We start from the raw sequence: 18,514 nt of genomic DNA, 5'->3' as shown, positions 1-18,514 counted from the left end.
TCCAGCTTACTCACGCCAATGACCATATTTAGATTTTCTCTGTCGTGCACTAGGTCTCTGCCCCACCTATTCAGTCTCCAGACTGTTCTGAGTCAATATTCCTTGATCCCCAAACATAACCGCAGAATATTCAACTGGCTGTATTTCTCCATGTACAGCTGTCCTTCACCACTTGCCCCCCACCTCCATGATAAAGTAACCAATGGATTTTTTCATCATTCCTGTCTACACCTCTCCTTGCAACACATCAAACCCATTTCCGCCCACATATTTACCCACATCTGGTTTAATGCAATGAACTATTTGAGCCTTTGGCTGGCAGTCCATTCCACATTATCATTATCAGGAGCTGTTTTTATTAGACGGGTTTATAACGATCACCCCTGTGCTCACTGACCTACATTTGGCTCCCAGTCAAGCAACACCTTGATTTTAAAATTCTCATCCTGTACTTTGAAATCCCTCCACTGCCTCGCCCCTCCCTATCTCTGTAATCTCTTCCGGCCCCACAACTCTCCGAGATATCTGCATTCCTCCAATTCTGGCCTCCTGAGTTTCTCTGATTTTAATTGCTCCACCATTTGGTGGCCGTGCCTTCAGCTGGAAAGGCCCGAGGCTCTGGAATTCCCTTGTTCAAACTCTCAGCCTCTCTTTTTCTCCACCACCCCCCCCACCCCCCCTGCCTCCACCCCACTCCCTTAAAACCCATTTCTTTGACTGAGCTTTTTGGCCGTTGCCTAATATGTGGCTCAGTGTCTCATTTCGCTTTATAACGTGTCTGTGAAGCACATTGGGATGCTGCCGATGAAGGGATGGTTCAGAGTAAATAGAAGCAGATAGTTGTCCTCTGGGTTGAGGGGGCCAGTAAAAGGGGATGTAGATATAAGATTATATGCACGAGATTTAGAACAGAGAGCAGGAGATTTCTTGCTGTAACACAGAGGACACAGACTGCATTAGCAAAGTTAGTGATTGAAGCACAGACTAGATGTTAAAATTAAAATTAGGGCCGGGATTTATTGCTGGGAGATGTCCATTGACATTTGGCAGGGCTGGACGCTCCCAGCGGCGGGGTAGAGCCAGAAAATCCTGCCCTAGGTTAGAGAAGTGTTTGAAGGGAAGTGAAATGAAGGGATAAGGCAGGCACATGGGATTAGGCCCACAGCCTGTGTTGGGGATAGACTGGTTGGGCCGGATGGTTTTGTTTACTAAGGGAGGAGGAGCAGATCTGTCATTCACTGCTTTTCTGTGATGTAAAAGCCTCTCTTAAACAGCTGCTGGACTGGAGTCAGCTGGAGACTTTCACAAAGCACTGTGAAGAATCTGTTTCCGGGTTTATCTTAAGGCAGATGGTAGAATATAAGATGATTAAGTGTTTTGCGAAATACGTTCCCTGGGGACTAGGCAGGGAGATTGTATATGCGTAATATGTTACACAAAACTTGAGCTTGTAAGGCTAACACAGAATATTGTGAAATGTTTCCACTCCTGTTGTTTCTCAAAATGTTGTAACTGCCTTAAAAATATTTTCCCATCTTCGGCCTGTCTTGAGCTATCAATAATTCAGTATATAGCATTGTTATGATTTGGAGAAAAGTCAATTTGTTTTCACGGTTAGAATTCATATGCAGCCAAAGTAATTTTCCTATAAAGAATCTTTGCCATCCCATTTCCACAGTTCAAAGATCAGCCTCCCTTGATGCAAAGTGGATTAGTTGACTTTTCTAGCCTTGATCCTCCTTCACCCCTGAGCGTATTAGATCAGACCAGAGAAGCTGACACTGTTCTCCTCCGGGCAGAGGTTGTTAAGGGGAGATTTAATACAAAGTGTTCAGAATAATCACGGGGGTTTTGATAGAGTAGATAAGGAAAAATATATATTTTTTACCGACAAGAGGGTCAGCAACCAGCAAACGCAGATTTAAAGTAACCGAGAAAAAAGCCATGAGACAAGTGAAGAGATTTGTTTTAATGCTGTCAGTTGTTATGCTCTGCAAGGCCGCAAAGGGCGACGGAGGCGGATTCAGCTGTAAACTTTCAAAAGGAGATCGGATCGCTACCTAAAAGGGAAAGTTTGCAGGGCTACGGGGGTAAAAAGCAGTGGGAGTGGGGGGTCTTTCAGAGGGCCAGCACAGGCATGCTGGGCCGAATGGCCTCCTTCCCTGTTGTACGGTTCTACGATTCCTATTTCGAGACAGCCCGCACCTTCAAGAACTGCTGAAGCATTGCCAGCTTCAGCTCCTTGGTGATGCCCGAGTCTTCAGGATCAGCTTTGAGGCGTTTACGCACCACGTTCCTTGTGAAAACGCCAACGCTGTTTTGGCTTTCTGCTCCAACTGGCCTTCCCCGTTGGAAGAACTCCTGAGTCAGGTTGTAGACCTATCAAAAGAAGTTCGAGGAACATTAAAAACCTGTGCACGTCATCGTCAAGAACCCTGGTGAGCAAAAGCATCACCCTGAAGGACAAAAGGCCATACACACGCTAATAAAAACGAGAAGCGCTAGGGATACTCAGCAGGTCAGTGGGGAGAAACAGAGTTAACGTTCCAGGTCGAAGACCTTTCATCAGAGCTGAGGGAAGATAGAAATGTAAGCGTTTTTAAGGCAGTGGAAGGGGGTAGGAAGAACAAAAGGGAAGGTCTGTGATAGGGCAGAGGACAGGAGAGATTAACTAACTAAAGATTTCAGATGCACACAGAGGATGGTAATGGGTAAAGAAACAAAGGCTGCATCCAGGTGAGGCATGAATGGCTTCATAGCAGCCATCTGAATGCAACATGAAGGGATAAAGAAAGAAATAAGCCAGCAAAAAATAAAACAACAACAAAAAAAAACACATAGAATAAGATGGAGGCAGAGGTTATGATCTAAAATTGTCAAACTCAATATTGAGTTCAGAAGGCTGCAGAGTGCTGAAATAAAAGATGAGGTGTTGCTCCTCGAGTTTGCGTTGAGCTTCATTGGAACACTGTAGCAGGCCGAGGACAGGAAGGTCAGAGTGGGGAGCAAGGTGGAGAATTAAAATGACAGGGGCTGAAAGCTCAGGGCCATGCCTGAGGACTGAGTGGAGGTGTCCCATGAAAGCAGTCACCCAGTCTACGTTTGGTCTCCCCTACGTAGAGGAGACACATCGTGAACAGCGAATACGGTATTCTAAATTGAAAGGAGTAGAAGTAAATTGTTCTTTCACTCGGACGAAGTGTTTGGGGCCTTGGATGTCGAGAAGAGATGAGGTGAAAGAACAGGTGGCGCATCTCCTGCACTTGCACGGAAAGGTGCCACAGGGAAGGGAGGGTTGTCTGGCAATCTGTACAGAATTAGCTGACCTCGGCCAGAGCAGTGTTTACGCTGACTTAATTAGTGTTCTGAAGAAGGGTCATACAGGCTCAAAATGTTAACTCTGATTCTCTCTCCACAGATGCTGTCAGACCTGCTGTGTTTCCCCAGCATTTTTATTTCAGGTTTCCAGCATCTGCAGTATTTTGCTTTTATTTTAATTAGTGTTGTCTTTTTCTTGGCAGAATGGACAAGCGTGCTGGCAAAGCAGTATTTGTAGCCCATTCCTAGATGTCCATGAGCTTAATTGCACAGTGAGAGACTGAAGTCTCATGTCCTGAAGGACATTAGTGGGCCGGGCCACAATCTTGGCTATGATGCGATCCGCATTTGTCTATGGTCCCTAGCTAAAAATCAAGTCTGCAAGGCGATTCTGCTATCCAAAATGCAAATAGGAGAAGGCAATTTCAAGGGAGCACTTCTCAGAAAATCACAGGCACACAGCCTACAATTATCTATACAGTAAAAGACACTGAGTGTTCACAATCTGCCAGGTTGCATCCCCGAGGAGTAGTGCTCCCTGCTGAGAGTGCTGGACTGCAGAAATACACTTGTGAAGTATGGAAGCTAAACAGTTTTGAAATTTTGACCTTATAAATAGTAACCCCCACTGTTCGAATTCCAGAAGAAATAATGTGCACTGCATATTTAGGAAAGGTAGCCCACCTCGTTGTATACATCGCTGAATTCCTCAACGACATCCTTAGGTATTCTCTGACCACTGCTGGTGCAGTAGTGTGCCACCCCATTCTTGGAGTAGAGACTGATGCGGCCAATGCTCCGTTCGCCATCTGTAGTTTCTTCAAGGAGACCATGGTCTTCTGCTAGCTGATAAATCGGGTTCCCATGAGCACCGTGAATCCAAGTTGCCCCAAGGTCAAATGTAGCACAGCCTGAGCAAAGAATATGTATATATATTATATATGTGTATATATATAATTTCAAATCATACAGAATGAAGCATGTAAGGTAACTGGCAAAAAGAAGCATTGGGGACATGAGGAAAACCTTTTTCAAGCAGCAAGTGGTTAGGGTCTGGAATTCATTGCCTGAGGGCGTGATGGAGGCAGGTTCAATCAAGGCGTTAAAAAGGGAATTGGATTATTATCTAGAAAGGAAAATTGTGCAGGGCTACAGGGAATAGGCTTGGGAGTGGCACAAAGTGAATTGCTCTTGCAGAGGGCCAGCATGGGCTTGATGGGCTGAATGGCCACTCCCTGTGCTGCAATGATCCTAGGGCTCTATGATTTATACACTGGCCATATTTAAAATAAATATCTTTGTTCGAGGACAGAAGAGAATTTCTTGTGTCTTTGCGAGCAGTTCGAAAAGGCTCATAAGGCTTTTTTTATTTGTTCTTGGGATGTGAGTGTCGCTGGCAAGGCCAGCATTTGTTGCCCATCCCTAATTGCCTTTGAGAAGGTGGTGGTGAGCTGCTTTCTTAATGGTTCAAGAAAGCAGCTTAGATACTGTACAGTAGGTCCACACACACAGCACTGCTCAGGAGGGAGTTCTAAGATTTGCCACAGGAGCTCTGACTTAAAACACGGTGATAACCATGTGGTCAGTCTATGAGTGAGACTCAACAGAAATGTCCTACACATTTACCATTCTGTGAGGTTTTACAAAAGGATTTTCTTATGTGGTTCAAGGAAGCTTTTTAAAATCATCTTTAAAAAGGGATTTTTTTTTTCCCCAAGAAATGTTATTTTAATGGAAAGATGGAACAGTTGACATTTTGGAGGGAATGCAAGGGCTGCTCATCCAAATTTATCTTGTGATTTTGTGAGGAAAAGTTGCTAACCATCACTTTTAAAGTGATCAGTCAGTTAAAACAAGCGCCGGCTGTGGCTCAGTGGGTAGATCGCTCACCTCTCAATCAGCAGGCTCGGGTTCAAGCCCCCCCCTCCAGACACTGGGGTACATAATCCAGGCTGACATTCCCAGTGCAGGGCTGAAGGAGTACTGCCCTGTAGGAGATGCAGTCTTTCAGATGAGATGTTAAGCCAAGGTGCTGTCTGCCATTGCTGCTGGATGCAAAAGAACCCATGGTACTATTTCGAAGAGGAACAGGGCAGTTCCCAGTGCCCTGGCTAAAGTCACTTAAAAAAAAAATCAGATCGTCTAATCATTATTTCATTGCTGTCTGTGGGAGCTCACTGTGCACAAATTAGCTGCTGTGCTTTCTGCACGACCACAGTGACGACACTTCAGAAGTTGGCTGTGAAAGTGCTTTGAGGTGCCCTGACATTGTGAAAGGTGCTCGAGGTGGAAGACAGTCATTCAAAGATCCTTTCTACTCTGGTTCTATGTGAAGTAAAACCAAGGTGTGATCCCAGGTTAGCCATTGCACCATTGGACACACAGCGACTACACCAAGCTACAGCTGAGGAAAGAGCTACAAATGTGATGAAAGTAGGGCAGTAACTTTACAATATTGGTTGTGGACAGTGCCTAGATAGTTTTCTTTCCAGTTTCTCCTTTTCTTCCGCTTGGTTTTAAAATTAAGGGAGAACCTTAATAGCATAAGAAGATAAGAAATAGAAGCAGGAGAAGACCATACATACCTATCGAGCCTGCTCCACCATTCAGTATGATCATGGCTAATCCTGGGCTTCAACTCCACTTTCCCATCTGCTCCCCATATCTCTCGATTGCCTGAGACACCAAAAATCTATCTATCCCAGCCTTAAATATATTCAATGATAGAGCATCCACGACCCCGTGTGGAAGAGAATTCCAAAGATTCACAACCCTTTGAGTGAAGTAATTTCTCCTCATCTCATTCCTAAATGATTGGCCCCTTATCCTGAAACCGTGCCCCCATGTTCTAGATTCACCAGCCAGGGGAAACAACCTCTCAGTGTCTGCCCTGTCAAGCCCCTTCAAAAAACTGTATGTTTCAATTAGATCAGCCATCGTTCTTCTAAAATCCAGAGAATATAGACTCAATTTACTCAGCCTCTCATCATAGGACAACCGTCTCATCTCAGGAACCAATCTGGTGAACCTTCGCTGTATCACCTCTAAGGTAGATATGGAGACCAAAACTGTGCACGGTACTCCATTTAATTGTAGCAAGACTTATTTTATCTTATGCTCCAAACCCCCTTACAGTGAAGGGCAATGTGTCATTAGCTTTCCTAATTGCTTCCTGTACCTGATAACTCTCTGTGCTCCTTGTACAAGCGCACAAAAGTCCCTCTGAACATCAATATTCACAAGTTTCACGTCTTTTAAAAAACATCCTGCTTTTCTATTCTTACTACCTCACACTTTCCCACATTACACTCCATTAGAGTAATATACTTAATGCAACATTAAAGCAAATAACTTACTGTAAATTATATATATATCCAAGCCTCCCCAGTAAGGGAAGAAAATGCAAGTCAGATTTTCAGAGTGCCACAACTACACAACTACTCCCCCAATTCCAAACGCCAAAATCAATAGTACACATATTGAAAGCCATGCTCACCAACACAAAGTTCCACATATATCCAAAGCAGCAACTCAGCAGAGCACCCAACAACAGGATCCCACTGACCTCAGTCTTGGCACCATCACTTTTTAATATTTGCACCAGTGATCTTCTGTTGAGTCAGTGAAGGAATTTCAGATGTGCAGATAACCTTGTGAAAGCCACTCAGGTGAGCACTCTTGGCAAAGCGGATCGCATGCATGCAGCAGATTTGAAAATACTTGAGGGCTATGGTTGCTATGTTACCTTTCTCAGTGTGCCAAGAGGGAGCTGAGTGATTCCTCCTGAGGTACTGAACGCATGTTCTGTGACATCCCAAATTACCTTGAAGTGTTTCTGGGTCATAATTTCACGTACCATCAACATCTGAAGAGAACTGCAGCCAAGATAAGGACTAGGATCAACTGAATCCACAAATAGTGGTTGACAATTAAACAAGTAACTGGAGGAGGAAGCTCCAGAAACCACCACATCTTCAATGATAGCGGAGCACAGTGCAGGAGTGCAAAAGACAAGACTGAAGCATTTGCAACCATCTTCAGCCAGGAGTGCTGAGTGGATGATCCATCTCAGCCTCCTCCGGAGATCACAGATGCCAGTTTTCAGTCAATTCAATTCACTCCACGTGATATCAAGAAACGGCTGAAGGCACTGGATACTGAAAAAGCAACGGGCCCTGACATCATTCTGCCGATAATACTGAAGACTTGTGCTCCAGAATAGCCATGCCATTAGCCAAGCTGTTGCAGTACAGCTACAACACCGGCATCTACGCAACAATGAGGAAAATTGTCCAGGTATGTCCTGTCCACAAAAAAACAGGACAAATCCGTCCTGGGCCAATTACCGCCCCATTAGTCTACTCTCGATCATCAGCAAAGTGATGGGAGGTACCCTCGACAGTGCTATCAAGCAGCACTTGCTCAGCAACAACCTGCTCACCAACGTTCTTTCTGGGTAGCGCCTGGAACACTCAGTTCCACAGTCCTGGCCCAAACACAGACAAAAGAGTTGAATTCCAATGTGATGTGAGAGTAACTGCCCTTGACGTCAAAGGCAGCATTTGACTGAGTGGCTACAAGGAGTCTAAGGCCTGAATTTTACCTTTGGCGGGCGCACGTGATCGGCAGGCCCAGGAGCGACCGGGAAACGGAACCCCCGACTGTGATCGGCCCCTGTGATTTCACGCTGGCTGGTCAGTTAACGGGCAGCCAGCATGAAACGCGCGCTGAAAAGCTCAGTGCTGCTGGGGTGTGGACGGGAAGAGGGCGGGCGACGATGACACCACGGGTGCAGGTGAGCGCTGCGAGAGAGCTCCCAGAAGGCAGACAGCTGCCTCTGGGAGCCGCAGACATTCAAATGATGGAATTAAGGTTTAAAAAGCTGCAAAAAAAGTTCATGCATCACAATCAAGCACCTAAAAATATACCTCACTAAAAATGCTGCCTGCAGATATTTATTTTAATTTTATTTCTTAACTGAGATTTCATCCCGCCCTTGGATGAGGCTTGATGAAATATGTAAAGGCCGCCCTGGCCAATTCGCCCGTCCGCCAACTGAGACAATTGAGCCGTTAATGGGCTTAATTGCCCTCAATTCTCGGCGGGCGCGCTTCCGACTTTTGCGTGCGCCTGCCGAAGGAAATATCGCGCGAGTGTGCAATAACGTCGGGACGCTCGCCCGATTTTACGCCCAATTAGGTCGGGAGAGCGCCTGCCGCGGCATATAAAATTCTGCTCTAAGTAAAACTGAAGTCAATGGGAATCGGGGGGGGGGAAACTCTCCGCTGGTTGGAGTCATACCGAGCACAAAGGAAGATGGTTGTGTTGAATCACCTCAGTCAGGGTAGTGTCGTCAGCTCAACCACTTTCAGCTGCTTCATCAATGACCTTCCTTCCATCATTAGGTCAGAAGTAGGGATGTTCGCTGATGATTGCACAATGTTCAGCACCATTCGCGACTCCTCAGGTACTGAAGCAGTCCTGTCCAAGATTTCGGCAACATTCAGGCTTGGGCTAATAAGTGACAAGTGAAATTTGCACCACACAAATGCCAGGCAATGACCATCTCCAACAAGAGAGAATCCAACCATCGCCCCTACAAATTCAATGGCATTAATATCACTGAATTCCCCCCACCATCAACATCCTGGGGTTTGCCATTGACCAGAAACTGAACTGGGCCAGCCATGCAGTGAGTAATTCACTTCCTGACTTCCCAAAGCCTGTCCACCATCTACAAGGCACAAGTCAGGAGTGCGATGGTATATTCTCCACTTATTTCATGACTGCAGCTCCAAAGCTCTCAAGATACTCAAAGTAGCCCTCTTGATTGGTAACTCATTCATTAACCACTTTAAACATTCACTCCCTCCACCGTCAGCGGTATGTAATATCCACAAGATTCACTGCAGCAATTTGCCAGCCTCCTTCGACTGTACCTTCAAAACATATGACCTCTACCACTTAGAAGGATAAGTGTTTACTGATGATTGCACAGTGTTCAGTTCCATTTCTCAACGCCACAAATAATGAAACAGTCTGTGCCCACATGCAGCAAAACCCAGACAATATTCAGGTTTGGGCTGAAATTCTAATTCCTATCAGCACTGTGGGCGTACCTACACCACATGGACTGCAGTGGCTCAAGAAGGCAGCTTACCACCACCTTCTCAAGTGCAATTAGGGATGGGCAGTAAATGCTGGCCCAGCCAGCGACATCCACATCCCGTGAAATAATAAGTGTGGAAACTAATCTCTCTGGTAAGAGTGTCATATTCAAACCATTCTCTGGATAAAGAAGTGTGTCCTGAATTCCCTATTGGATTTATTAGTGACTATCTTATATTTATGGCCACTGGTTTGGGATATAAGTAGCTGAGCATTGTGCATCAGCATGGGCAGAAATGCACTTATTAATCTTGAGGGCATACAGCAGAATATCACTATGAGAATCACCACGGAGCACAAAAGCACCATTGACAATCTGGCTACCCATCCTCACGTATATCTTCCCACCACCTCTCGCAAAGGAAGCAGCAATAATTGGCAAATTAAGCAGGGTGCTAGCAAAATCAGGTCAACCAATTATTGAATAATCTCCAAAACCTCCCAAGACTCCAGCTTAAATCCAGGAACCCTTTCTTCTCAGCAGTAGAAGTTCTCAAAAATGCGGAATGTTCACATAATGAAAAGTGGAAGAGGATGTGGGAACCAGCAGCAGTTTAGAAACATGACCTGATTATTGACCCCATGGATCAACCGCCCGGTTTCAGCGCACCACCTATAACTTGGGTCATTGTGAAATTCACCAGGACTTCATGTGGAGGCTGCAACTACCTAGCTATTCACACCATGGAGCATCTTGCGCCTGTATCCCAACTCAAACAAAGTCCCATTCACCTGTTACCCCTGTGCTCATTGACCTTCACTGGCTCTCAGTCAAAGATTCTCATCCTTGTTTTCAAATCCCTCCATGGCCTTGTCCCTTCCTATCTCTGTAATCTCCTCCGGCTCTACAACCATCCAAGATCTCTCTGGTTTTCCAGTTCTGGCATCTTGTGTCTCCCCAAGTCCTGGTGTCTTGTGCATCCCCAACTTTCATCCCTCCACCATTGGCATCCCTGTCTTCAGCTGCCTAGGCCCTAAAATCTAGAACTTCCTCCCTAAACCTCTCCTCCTCTTTCCCTTGTTTTCCTCCTTTAAGATGCCCCTTAAAACCAGCTTCTTTGACCACTCTACTCTCTCCCTATGTGATTCGGTGTTGGATTTTGTTTGATAATGCTGCTGTCAGGTGCCTTGGGACATTTTTCTCTGAAGTTGTTGCTGTGAAACACTGCTTACTGAGATCTTTCCATTCACTCATTATCACCAGATGTTGCTTTTCAAACGATACAAGAGAAGGCTTACCAAGTTTAATGCTTTGCACTCTGCCTCCGATTCGCTCAGATGCTTCTAGAATGACAATATCTGTGAATCCATTCGCTAGGAGTTTTTTTGTAGCAGATAGGCCAGCGAGTCCAGCACCGATAACTACTATTCGAGGTTGTCGCTTTCTCTGTGAGCCACTACTGAGAGGATCATCTGCACTGTCTGAAGATATTTCACAACTTTGCATACCGCCCAAGCTCGTCTTCTATTGAAACTAGAAGGAAAATGAAACAAATAGTGGTCAGGAACAATCGCAATCAATCAACAACGTAAGGGATAGGAGCAGGAGCAGGCCATTCGCCTGCTTGAACCTGCTCCACCATTCAATAAAATCTTCCACCTGAACTCCACTTTCCCACCCTATCTCCAGCTCCTTTGATAACCTGATCTATCAATCTCCATCTCAGTCTCGATGGTTGAGCATTCACAGACCTCCAGGGTACAGAATTCCAATAGTTTACAACCACCAGAGTGAAGAGGCTTCTCCTCATTTCAGTCGTAAATGGCCGACCTGTTATCGGGAGACTATGGCTCCTAGTTCTAGACTCTCGAGCCAGGGAAAACAGCCCTTCAGCATCAATGACAAATATGGCAAATATTCACAGATCATGCTCAGCTACACCAGGTGCGACAGGAGCTTACACAGGCAAACTGGTGGTACCATTGGTTAGACAATGAGATGATAGGATTTTAGCTGCGCCTTCTCCCGATCACCTGCCATAACCTGGCCGTGAATCTGGAGAAAAGGTGTAGTTGCCTGCTTTTCCCATTTCTCCAGAGTTCCCTCCCGAGGTTCCAGTAGGAGATCAGGAGAATCCCCATCAAAATTCCAGCTCAGCCTTCCATTTCTGGGACTGAAATTGAATTGAGCTCAGAATGACGGGAGGCAGGTTGACTCCTGTCTGGAGGCTGTGAATATTCAAAGGGAAATGATTTATGTAAACTCAACTCCACCTTTTACCTACACCGTTTTAGTGACTACATCGTAGGACATAAGAGCTGCTTCAATCATTAATCTTGGGGCATTGTTTTAAATGTTTAGGTGTAATCATTTGTTGTTACTAACAAGGACGTATATTCTAACTAAATTTTTACAAGGCCCTGTCCTGTGCAAGCAGAAAGAACATGTCTAGGCAGTGCTCCTTTTTCAATTAAACAAAAGCATGGGGGGATAACTGTGGCCTGGTGCATTCCCCATGGCTGCACCTCAACCAGAGTCCACTTTCCAACCAATCAGCATCCATTTTCTTATGCAGTATAAACTGTTGTTCCCTTTGAAATTTGGCATTCTTGCATCTGTCCTGATGAGTGCAAGATGAAAAGCTTTGACAGCATGTCACATTTTTCAGCAATATTAACAAGGATGCTAAGACATAGAGTGTTCATCAGGTGCTCAGGTATCTTCAGGCTGCAGAATAGTGCAGTTGGGACATTAGAAACTCTCCCTCTGGGAGACCAATTTCAGCCTGCCAGGTGCCTGTATTTACACTGCTGAGACCTTATCTCGCTGGTAGATTCATATAATCACATTATTTATATTGGTTTTCCCTCAATCCAATTGCAGAAGTTGCCCAAGAGAAGTCACGCATATCTGTGGTGTGGGTCCTGGATATATCACACTGGCAAAACAGGAGATACTGTAGGGCTGGAGTTTAGGTACCTTACTGAGGCATTGCAAAAGAAACTTTATTCCGAAACCATTCGTCCCAGGCGTTCACTCATGGAGGAATCCCAGAATTTTTGTCTGCTGCCAAGCCCTGGCCAGCCTCTCAGAGAGGGCCAGATTTCAGGGGTTGAAGAGGAGAGACCTGAGATCCTTTTTTTCCCCAAAAAGTTCTTTGGGCAGCACAGAGACCAGGTGCACTGCCACACTACTGCCCCCAATATGGAGTGACTCCCAGTGGATGCCAGAGTGCACTCAATGGATCAGCACCTACAGGATGCACTGCAACAAGGTACCAAGGCTTCCTCAGCAGCATTGCCAGCACCTAGGGCACCAAGAGCATAGGAACACCATCACCTCCAAATTCTCCTTAAAGTCACACACCATTCCCACTTGGACTTGTATCACTGTTCCTTTGTCATCACTGCCTACCTAACAGCATTGTTGGAGTACCCTCACAAAATCATAGAACAATTCAGCACAAGAAGAAAGCCATTCGGCCCATTGTGCCTATGCCAGCTGCTAGGGAGAGTTATCCAATTAGTCCCACTCCCCCACTCCTTTCTCAGAGCTATGCAAGGTTTTCCAATTCAAGTATTTATCCACTCCCCTTTCTGAAGGCTGCTATTGAACCTGCTTTCACCAACTTGTCAGGCAATGCATTCCACATCATGACAATTTACAAAAAAAATGTTTCCTCAGGGCACCTCTAGTTCTTTTCATCCTTAAATCTGTGTCGTTTGGTTACGGACGTTGCTGTCATTGGAAACCAGTTTTCTTTATTTACTTTGTCAAAACCTTCATGATTTTCTTAAAGCAATTTCCTCTTAACCTTCTCTACTCTGGGGGAGAAAAACACCAACTTCTCCAGTCTCCCCACATAAGTGAAGTCGCTCACCAACCCACCCCACACCCCACCCCCACCCCACCCCCACCCGACCCCGGTGTTCAAAAGTGGACACGACACACCAGCTGGGCACAATGCAATCTTCCACATAGGTTTAGCTTAACTTTCTTTTTGTACTCTATGCCTCTATTTATAAAGCCAAAGGTCCCATATACTTTTTTTAAACAGCCTCTGAACTTGTCCTGCTACATTCAAAGCTTTCTGGAAATACACCCGCAGGGGTCTCTGTTCCTGTACCCTTTTTAAAATTGTACCAGTTAGCTTCCATTGTCTCTCCTGATTCCTTCACACTTCTCTGCATTAAATTTCTTTTACCATGGGTCTGCTCAGTTCACCAGTCTGCCCATGTCCTGGAGGCTGCAGCTATACTGCTCATTGTTTACGACATTTCTGAATTTTGCATCTGAAACTTCTGAAATTTTTCTCCCTATACCCAACTCCAGCTCATTAATATATTTCAGAAAGAGCAGTGGTGCTAATACTGACCGCTGAGGGAGCTGCGCTGTATACACCCCTCCAGCCTGGAAAACAGTCACCATAACTCTCTGCTTTCAGTCCCTTAGTGAATTTTGTACTTATGCTGCCATATCTCTTTAATCCCACAAGCTTCAAATTGGCTTCAGATCTATTATTGTGTGGGACTTAAACAAACAGCTTTTAAAAGCCCATATTCACATCAAACTCACAACCCTCATCAGTTACTTAAATCAAGTCAGTCAAACATGATTTACCATTAACAGCTGTGCTGAATTTTATTTGTTAACCCATATTTTTCCTAGTGTCAATTAATTTTGTTCCAGATCACTGTTTCTAAACGTTTCCCCATTACTCTCATCACACAGACTGGTTCTCAAGGGTAATAAAAGGTCAGCCTTACCAATATCACCCACATCCTGAGAATCCAGTCTAGTATGTAGACACAGAGACGTATTAACACTTAATGGTCAGGATAAGCAAACAGATGCCTGAGCTACAACTCAAAATAGTACAGTGGCCTGGAGGAGACTATTCTTTTAAAATTCATTCACTGGGTATGGGTGTCGTTGGCTGGACCAGCATTTATTGCCCATCCCAAATTGCCCTTGAGAAGGTGGTAGTGAGCTGCCTTCTGAAACCGCTGCAGCCCATGTGGTGTAGGTACACCCACAGTGCTGTTAGGGAGGGAGTTCCAGGATTTTGACCCAGCGACAGTGAAGGAACGGCGATATATTTCCAAGTCAGGGTGGTGTGTGGTTTGGCGGGGAACTTGTAGGTGGTGGTGTTCCCATGTGTCTGCTGCCCTTGTCCTTCTAGATGGCAGTGGTCATGGGTTTGGAAGGTGCTGCCTAAGGAGCCTTGGTGAGTTGCTGCAGTGTATCTTGTAGATGGTGCACACTGCTGCCACTGCGTCGATGGTGGAGGGAGTGAATGTTTGCGGATGGGGTGCTAATCGAGCAGGCTTCTTTTTCCTGGATGGTGTCGAGCTTCTTGAGTGTTGTTGGAACTACACTCATCCAGGCAAGTGAGGAATATTCCATCACATTCCTGACTTGTGCCTCGTAGATGGTGGACAGGCTTTGGGAAGTTAGGAAGTGAGTTACTCGCTGCAGAATTACCAGCCTCTGACCTGCTCTTGTGGTCACAGTATTTATATGGTTAGTCCAGTTCAGTTTCTGATCAATGGTAACCCCCAGGATGTTGATAGTGTAGGATTCAGCAATGCTAATGCCACTGAACATCAAGGGGCGATGGTTAGATTCTCTCTTGTTGGGGATGGTCATTGCCTAGCACTTGTCAGCCCAAGCCTGGGTATTGTTCAGGCCTTGCTGCATTTGGATATGGGCTGCTTCAGTATCTGAGGAGTCGCAAATGGTGCTGAACATCGTGAAATCATCAGTGAGCATCCCCACTTCTGACCTTATGATAGAACGAAGGTCATTGATGAAGCAGCTAAAGATGGTTGGGCCAAGGACACTACCCTGAGGAACTCCTGCAGAGATGTCCTGGAGCTGAGATGCCTGACCTCCAACAACCACAACCATCTTCCTTTGTGCTAGTTATGACTCCAACCAGCGGAGAGTTTTCCTCCTGATTCCCATTGACTCCAGTTTTGCTAGGACTTTGATGCCACACCCGGTCAAATGCTGCCTTGATGTCAAGGGCAGTCACTCTCACCTCACCTCTTAATGGCCAGGATAAGGAAATAGATGCCTAAGCTACAAATCAAAATAGTACGGTGGCCTGGAAAAGACTGTATGCAATAAAAGAGTACAAAAGCTTTCATATCACTGTTACATTACTTTGCTATTTTAATATAGCACTAAACTGTTCATTTTAAATGGATTAATACCTCCATTAAAATAATAAATCTCACACTTGCATTTAAAACATTTGGGCACTAATGCCCAAGTCTAGTGACTCTTAAAATTAACGTTCCCACTGCAAACTATTGGAAGGCTGCGACATTGCCAAGTGCTCATTAAGTACAACTGCAAAACAGTGTCAGCTGTGGCTCAGTCCATAGCACCCTCGCCTTTGAATCAGAGGGTTGTGGGTTTATGTCCCACTCCTGGAAACCAGGAACTGTGATTGTACTCAAAAGAGTTACAATCTGATAACTCGAAAGAGTATAGCGGTTGATAAGACTCCAGGTGCTCAGTTTGCCTGAGGCTAAGACATGTGGGTCAAAGGTACACTGTCAGGTGAGACATGTTGTGACATGCCCCAGAGAGCTGACGTTTCTTAGAGGTCACATCGCCTCTCTGGGGGAAAAAGAGGAGCCCTGAACCAAGATGACATTTTATATTATATAGTGACACGTACCTGGAAAGTGGAAGGGCGAGGAGGAGGAGGAGGAGTCGGAGCAGGTCCGTGCCCAAAGCTCCCAGCTCTGGACCTACCGATGTTGTGTTTGGTAGTGTTGGAGGGACGTGTTTTAAAGCGAAGCATAAACCACCAGCCCCCACCCCCCCATGTTTAGAGATGCTGCAAACGTGCAATCACATGACCCGAGGCAGCTCAACCCTGTCACTTCCCGACTTCTCACCTTGTTCTCTCTACATTCACTCGCTTTGCTCGCTCCCCTTTCAAACACACAAAAAATAACCCCAAACAATGTCGAGCCCTGACATTGCATTGTGGGATGCAAAAGCTCCACACACACACACACACACAATCCTTTGAAAATTCTTCCATTTTAAGGGAAACCAATGCAAAAGTACACATCAGCAGGACCTGGGGCAGTCAGGTCCCCGCGCGACACCAGCCAACCCCGGGAGGCATTCCCGGCTCGGTCCCGGAGCTTGGTGCACGGTTAACGCCGCCTCCCTGACATGTCCCTTCCCCAAGTGACACTACTGAGGATCTGGGATAATGGGCCAGGGCATATGCTGAAATGAACCCGTTTTATCCCCGGCTGGAGAAGGTGGGGGAGAGAGAGAGAGAGAGAGAGGGGGGGGTTGGGGAAATGTCCTTTGTGTTTGGAGAATGATGACTGAGGGTGACAAACTAACCTAACATTGACCACACTCGTGGTTGTTTGCAGCAAATAACGTCACTTTAGATCTAGCAATGCCACGGATACTCTGAAGTTGGGTGAAAGGGTGGGCGCCAGAAGGCTGCCGTGGTGCACAGTAACGCCAGAATAGAGCAGTCGGGCCGAGTGGCCTCTTTCTGTGCTGGGCGTTCATTCCCAGAGACCGCGAAGACATTGCGAACTTTAGCCCAAATGGTGAAATGTGAATCTCTCTCTCTCTCTCTCTCCCTTCAAAACAACTCGCACCACTCCCCTACCCCCACCCCACACCCCCCACCTCTCAACCCCGCGCAAACAGGTGGACAAACCGCAACTCCGAAAATGAAAGCCTGCTCACAATAGTTTAGTTTACTTTGAAGAGGAAATGAACCCCTTTACGACTGAACGCCCTGGATAAAAGAAACTTTAAATAAATAATGTAACCGGTCTGAGAAGCTCGGACTGTGTGTGTGGGGTTGTGTGTGTGTGTGTGTGTGTGCCTAAAAGGGGAATTTTGTTTACAAGTACCACTTCTGTTCCCAAACAGGATATCAAATAGACCCGGTGTGTGTGTGTGTGTGGGCGGGGGGGGGGCATTGTGATTTTTCAAAAGTGTTGATAAATAACAGCACTTAAAACTGACCCAAAAGATAGGGAGAGCAAGGGCCATAAGTCAGCCTAATCGTCGGTTTTTTGGTGGTGATTACAATTTTTAAAAAAAAAAAGATCTCTCGTGTAATGTTAACCAGCGAGAGCAGCCGAGGCAGTATCTGGCAATCTAGCAGTCTCTTGCCACGTACTGAAGGTGGACAAAGCAATACTCTGTATCTGTCTGTGTGGAACAAAAGCACTCGGTTCCTCTGGAGACAACACAGACCCTTGCCAAAGACAGGAGAAGCACTTCATAACATTAAAACAATACCGCAGGAAGAGATCACGGTGACACGCTGACATAATACACAGCATCAAAAGACACAGTGCTCATATATCTACCCCGAGACGTTCATTTAATGAATCATCAAGCCTTGTATTGACATTTTTCGCCCCGACAAAGAAATATATACATATATATACACCACTGCCGATCCTCCATTGCAAGGAGACAGGCTCTTAACAAAGGCTTTCCCTCTTTAAAAATGGGGGGTTTCTACCTCGCCCCGATCGTCCTTCCGCAACACTGAATCTCCAGCTGAGCCCCCGGCTGTGCGTCTCCGCTTGCCCAGCGTACCGCTCCTCTCTCCCTCGCTCTCTCTCTTCTCCTTCTGTTTTGCTGCTGATCCGGAGAAACCCAGAAGTAACCAGCCAGCGGCAAGTCCCTGCCGAACCCTCGGCGCAGGCGCAGCTCAGCCCCACTGTGTCAATTTCATGTGTCAGTTTCAGCCAGGGGTGCGCGCGCACCACGTGCTAACCAGGCAACCCTGAGCTGAGCTGAGCTGAGGCTGCCCAGCCACATCCCCCAATAACATCCCCCCCCATTCAATAACTGGGGTTCACTCACCGCCAGGGACAGAACAAACCCGCAGGTGCGGAGAAGTCCTATCTCTCTCCTCCTCTTCGTGAGGACTGCCTGATTATACATTACACATATGTAATGTATTGTCCTGCTTGTCTTCTTGTACTCGATGTTGACGACCTCTTTAATCGTTAATGCTGCAGCTTGTCATATCTAAATATTTTACAGAAACCTCTTGAGGCCCCACGCCAG

General features: G+C 46.0%; 1 protein-coding gene across 2 annotated transcripts in view; it reads right to left on the bottom strand.

Annotated features, from left to right (window-relative positions):
• The window catches only part of smox (spermine oxidase), a 28,875-nt gene extending 10,746 nt beyond the window's left edge, over window positions 1-18,129 (bottom strand). For both annotated transcript variants that reach the window (XR_013578216.1, XM_078554333.1), the window contains exons 1-4: window positions 17,961-18,129; window positions 10,726-10,960; window positions 4,003-4,229; window positions 2,206-2,379 (exon numbers count right to left, since the gene is read on the bottom strand). Coding sequence is in view for 1 of the 2 variants with exons in the window: in XM_078554333.1 (XP_078410459.1) it covers window positions 2,206-2,379; window positions 4,003-4,229; window positions 10,726-10,933 (609 nt within the window). In the remaining variant the exon portion in view is untranslated. The remainder of the gene's footprint in view (window positions 1-2,205; window positions 2,380-4,002; window positions 4,230-10,725; window positions 10,961-17,960) is intronic.
• Window positions 18,130-18,514: the final 385 nt, after the last annotated feature.

This window comes from Cetorhinus maximus, chromosome 1, assembly GCF_964194155.1.
Source record: "Cetorhinus maximus chromosome 1, sCetMax3.hap1.1, whole genome shotgun sequence".
Taxonomy (NCBI): Eukaryota; Metazoa; Chordata; class Chondrichthyes; order Lamniformes; family Cetorhinidae; genus Cetorhinus; species Cetorhinus maximus.
The sequence above is the reverse complement of the archived record's forward strand: the minus strand, read 5'-3'. Positions and strand labels throughout refer to the sequence as shown.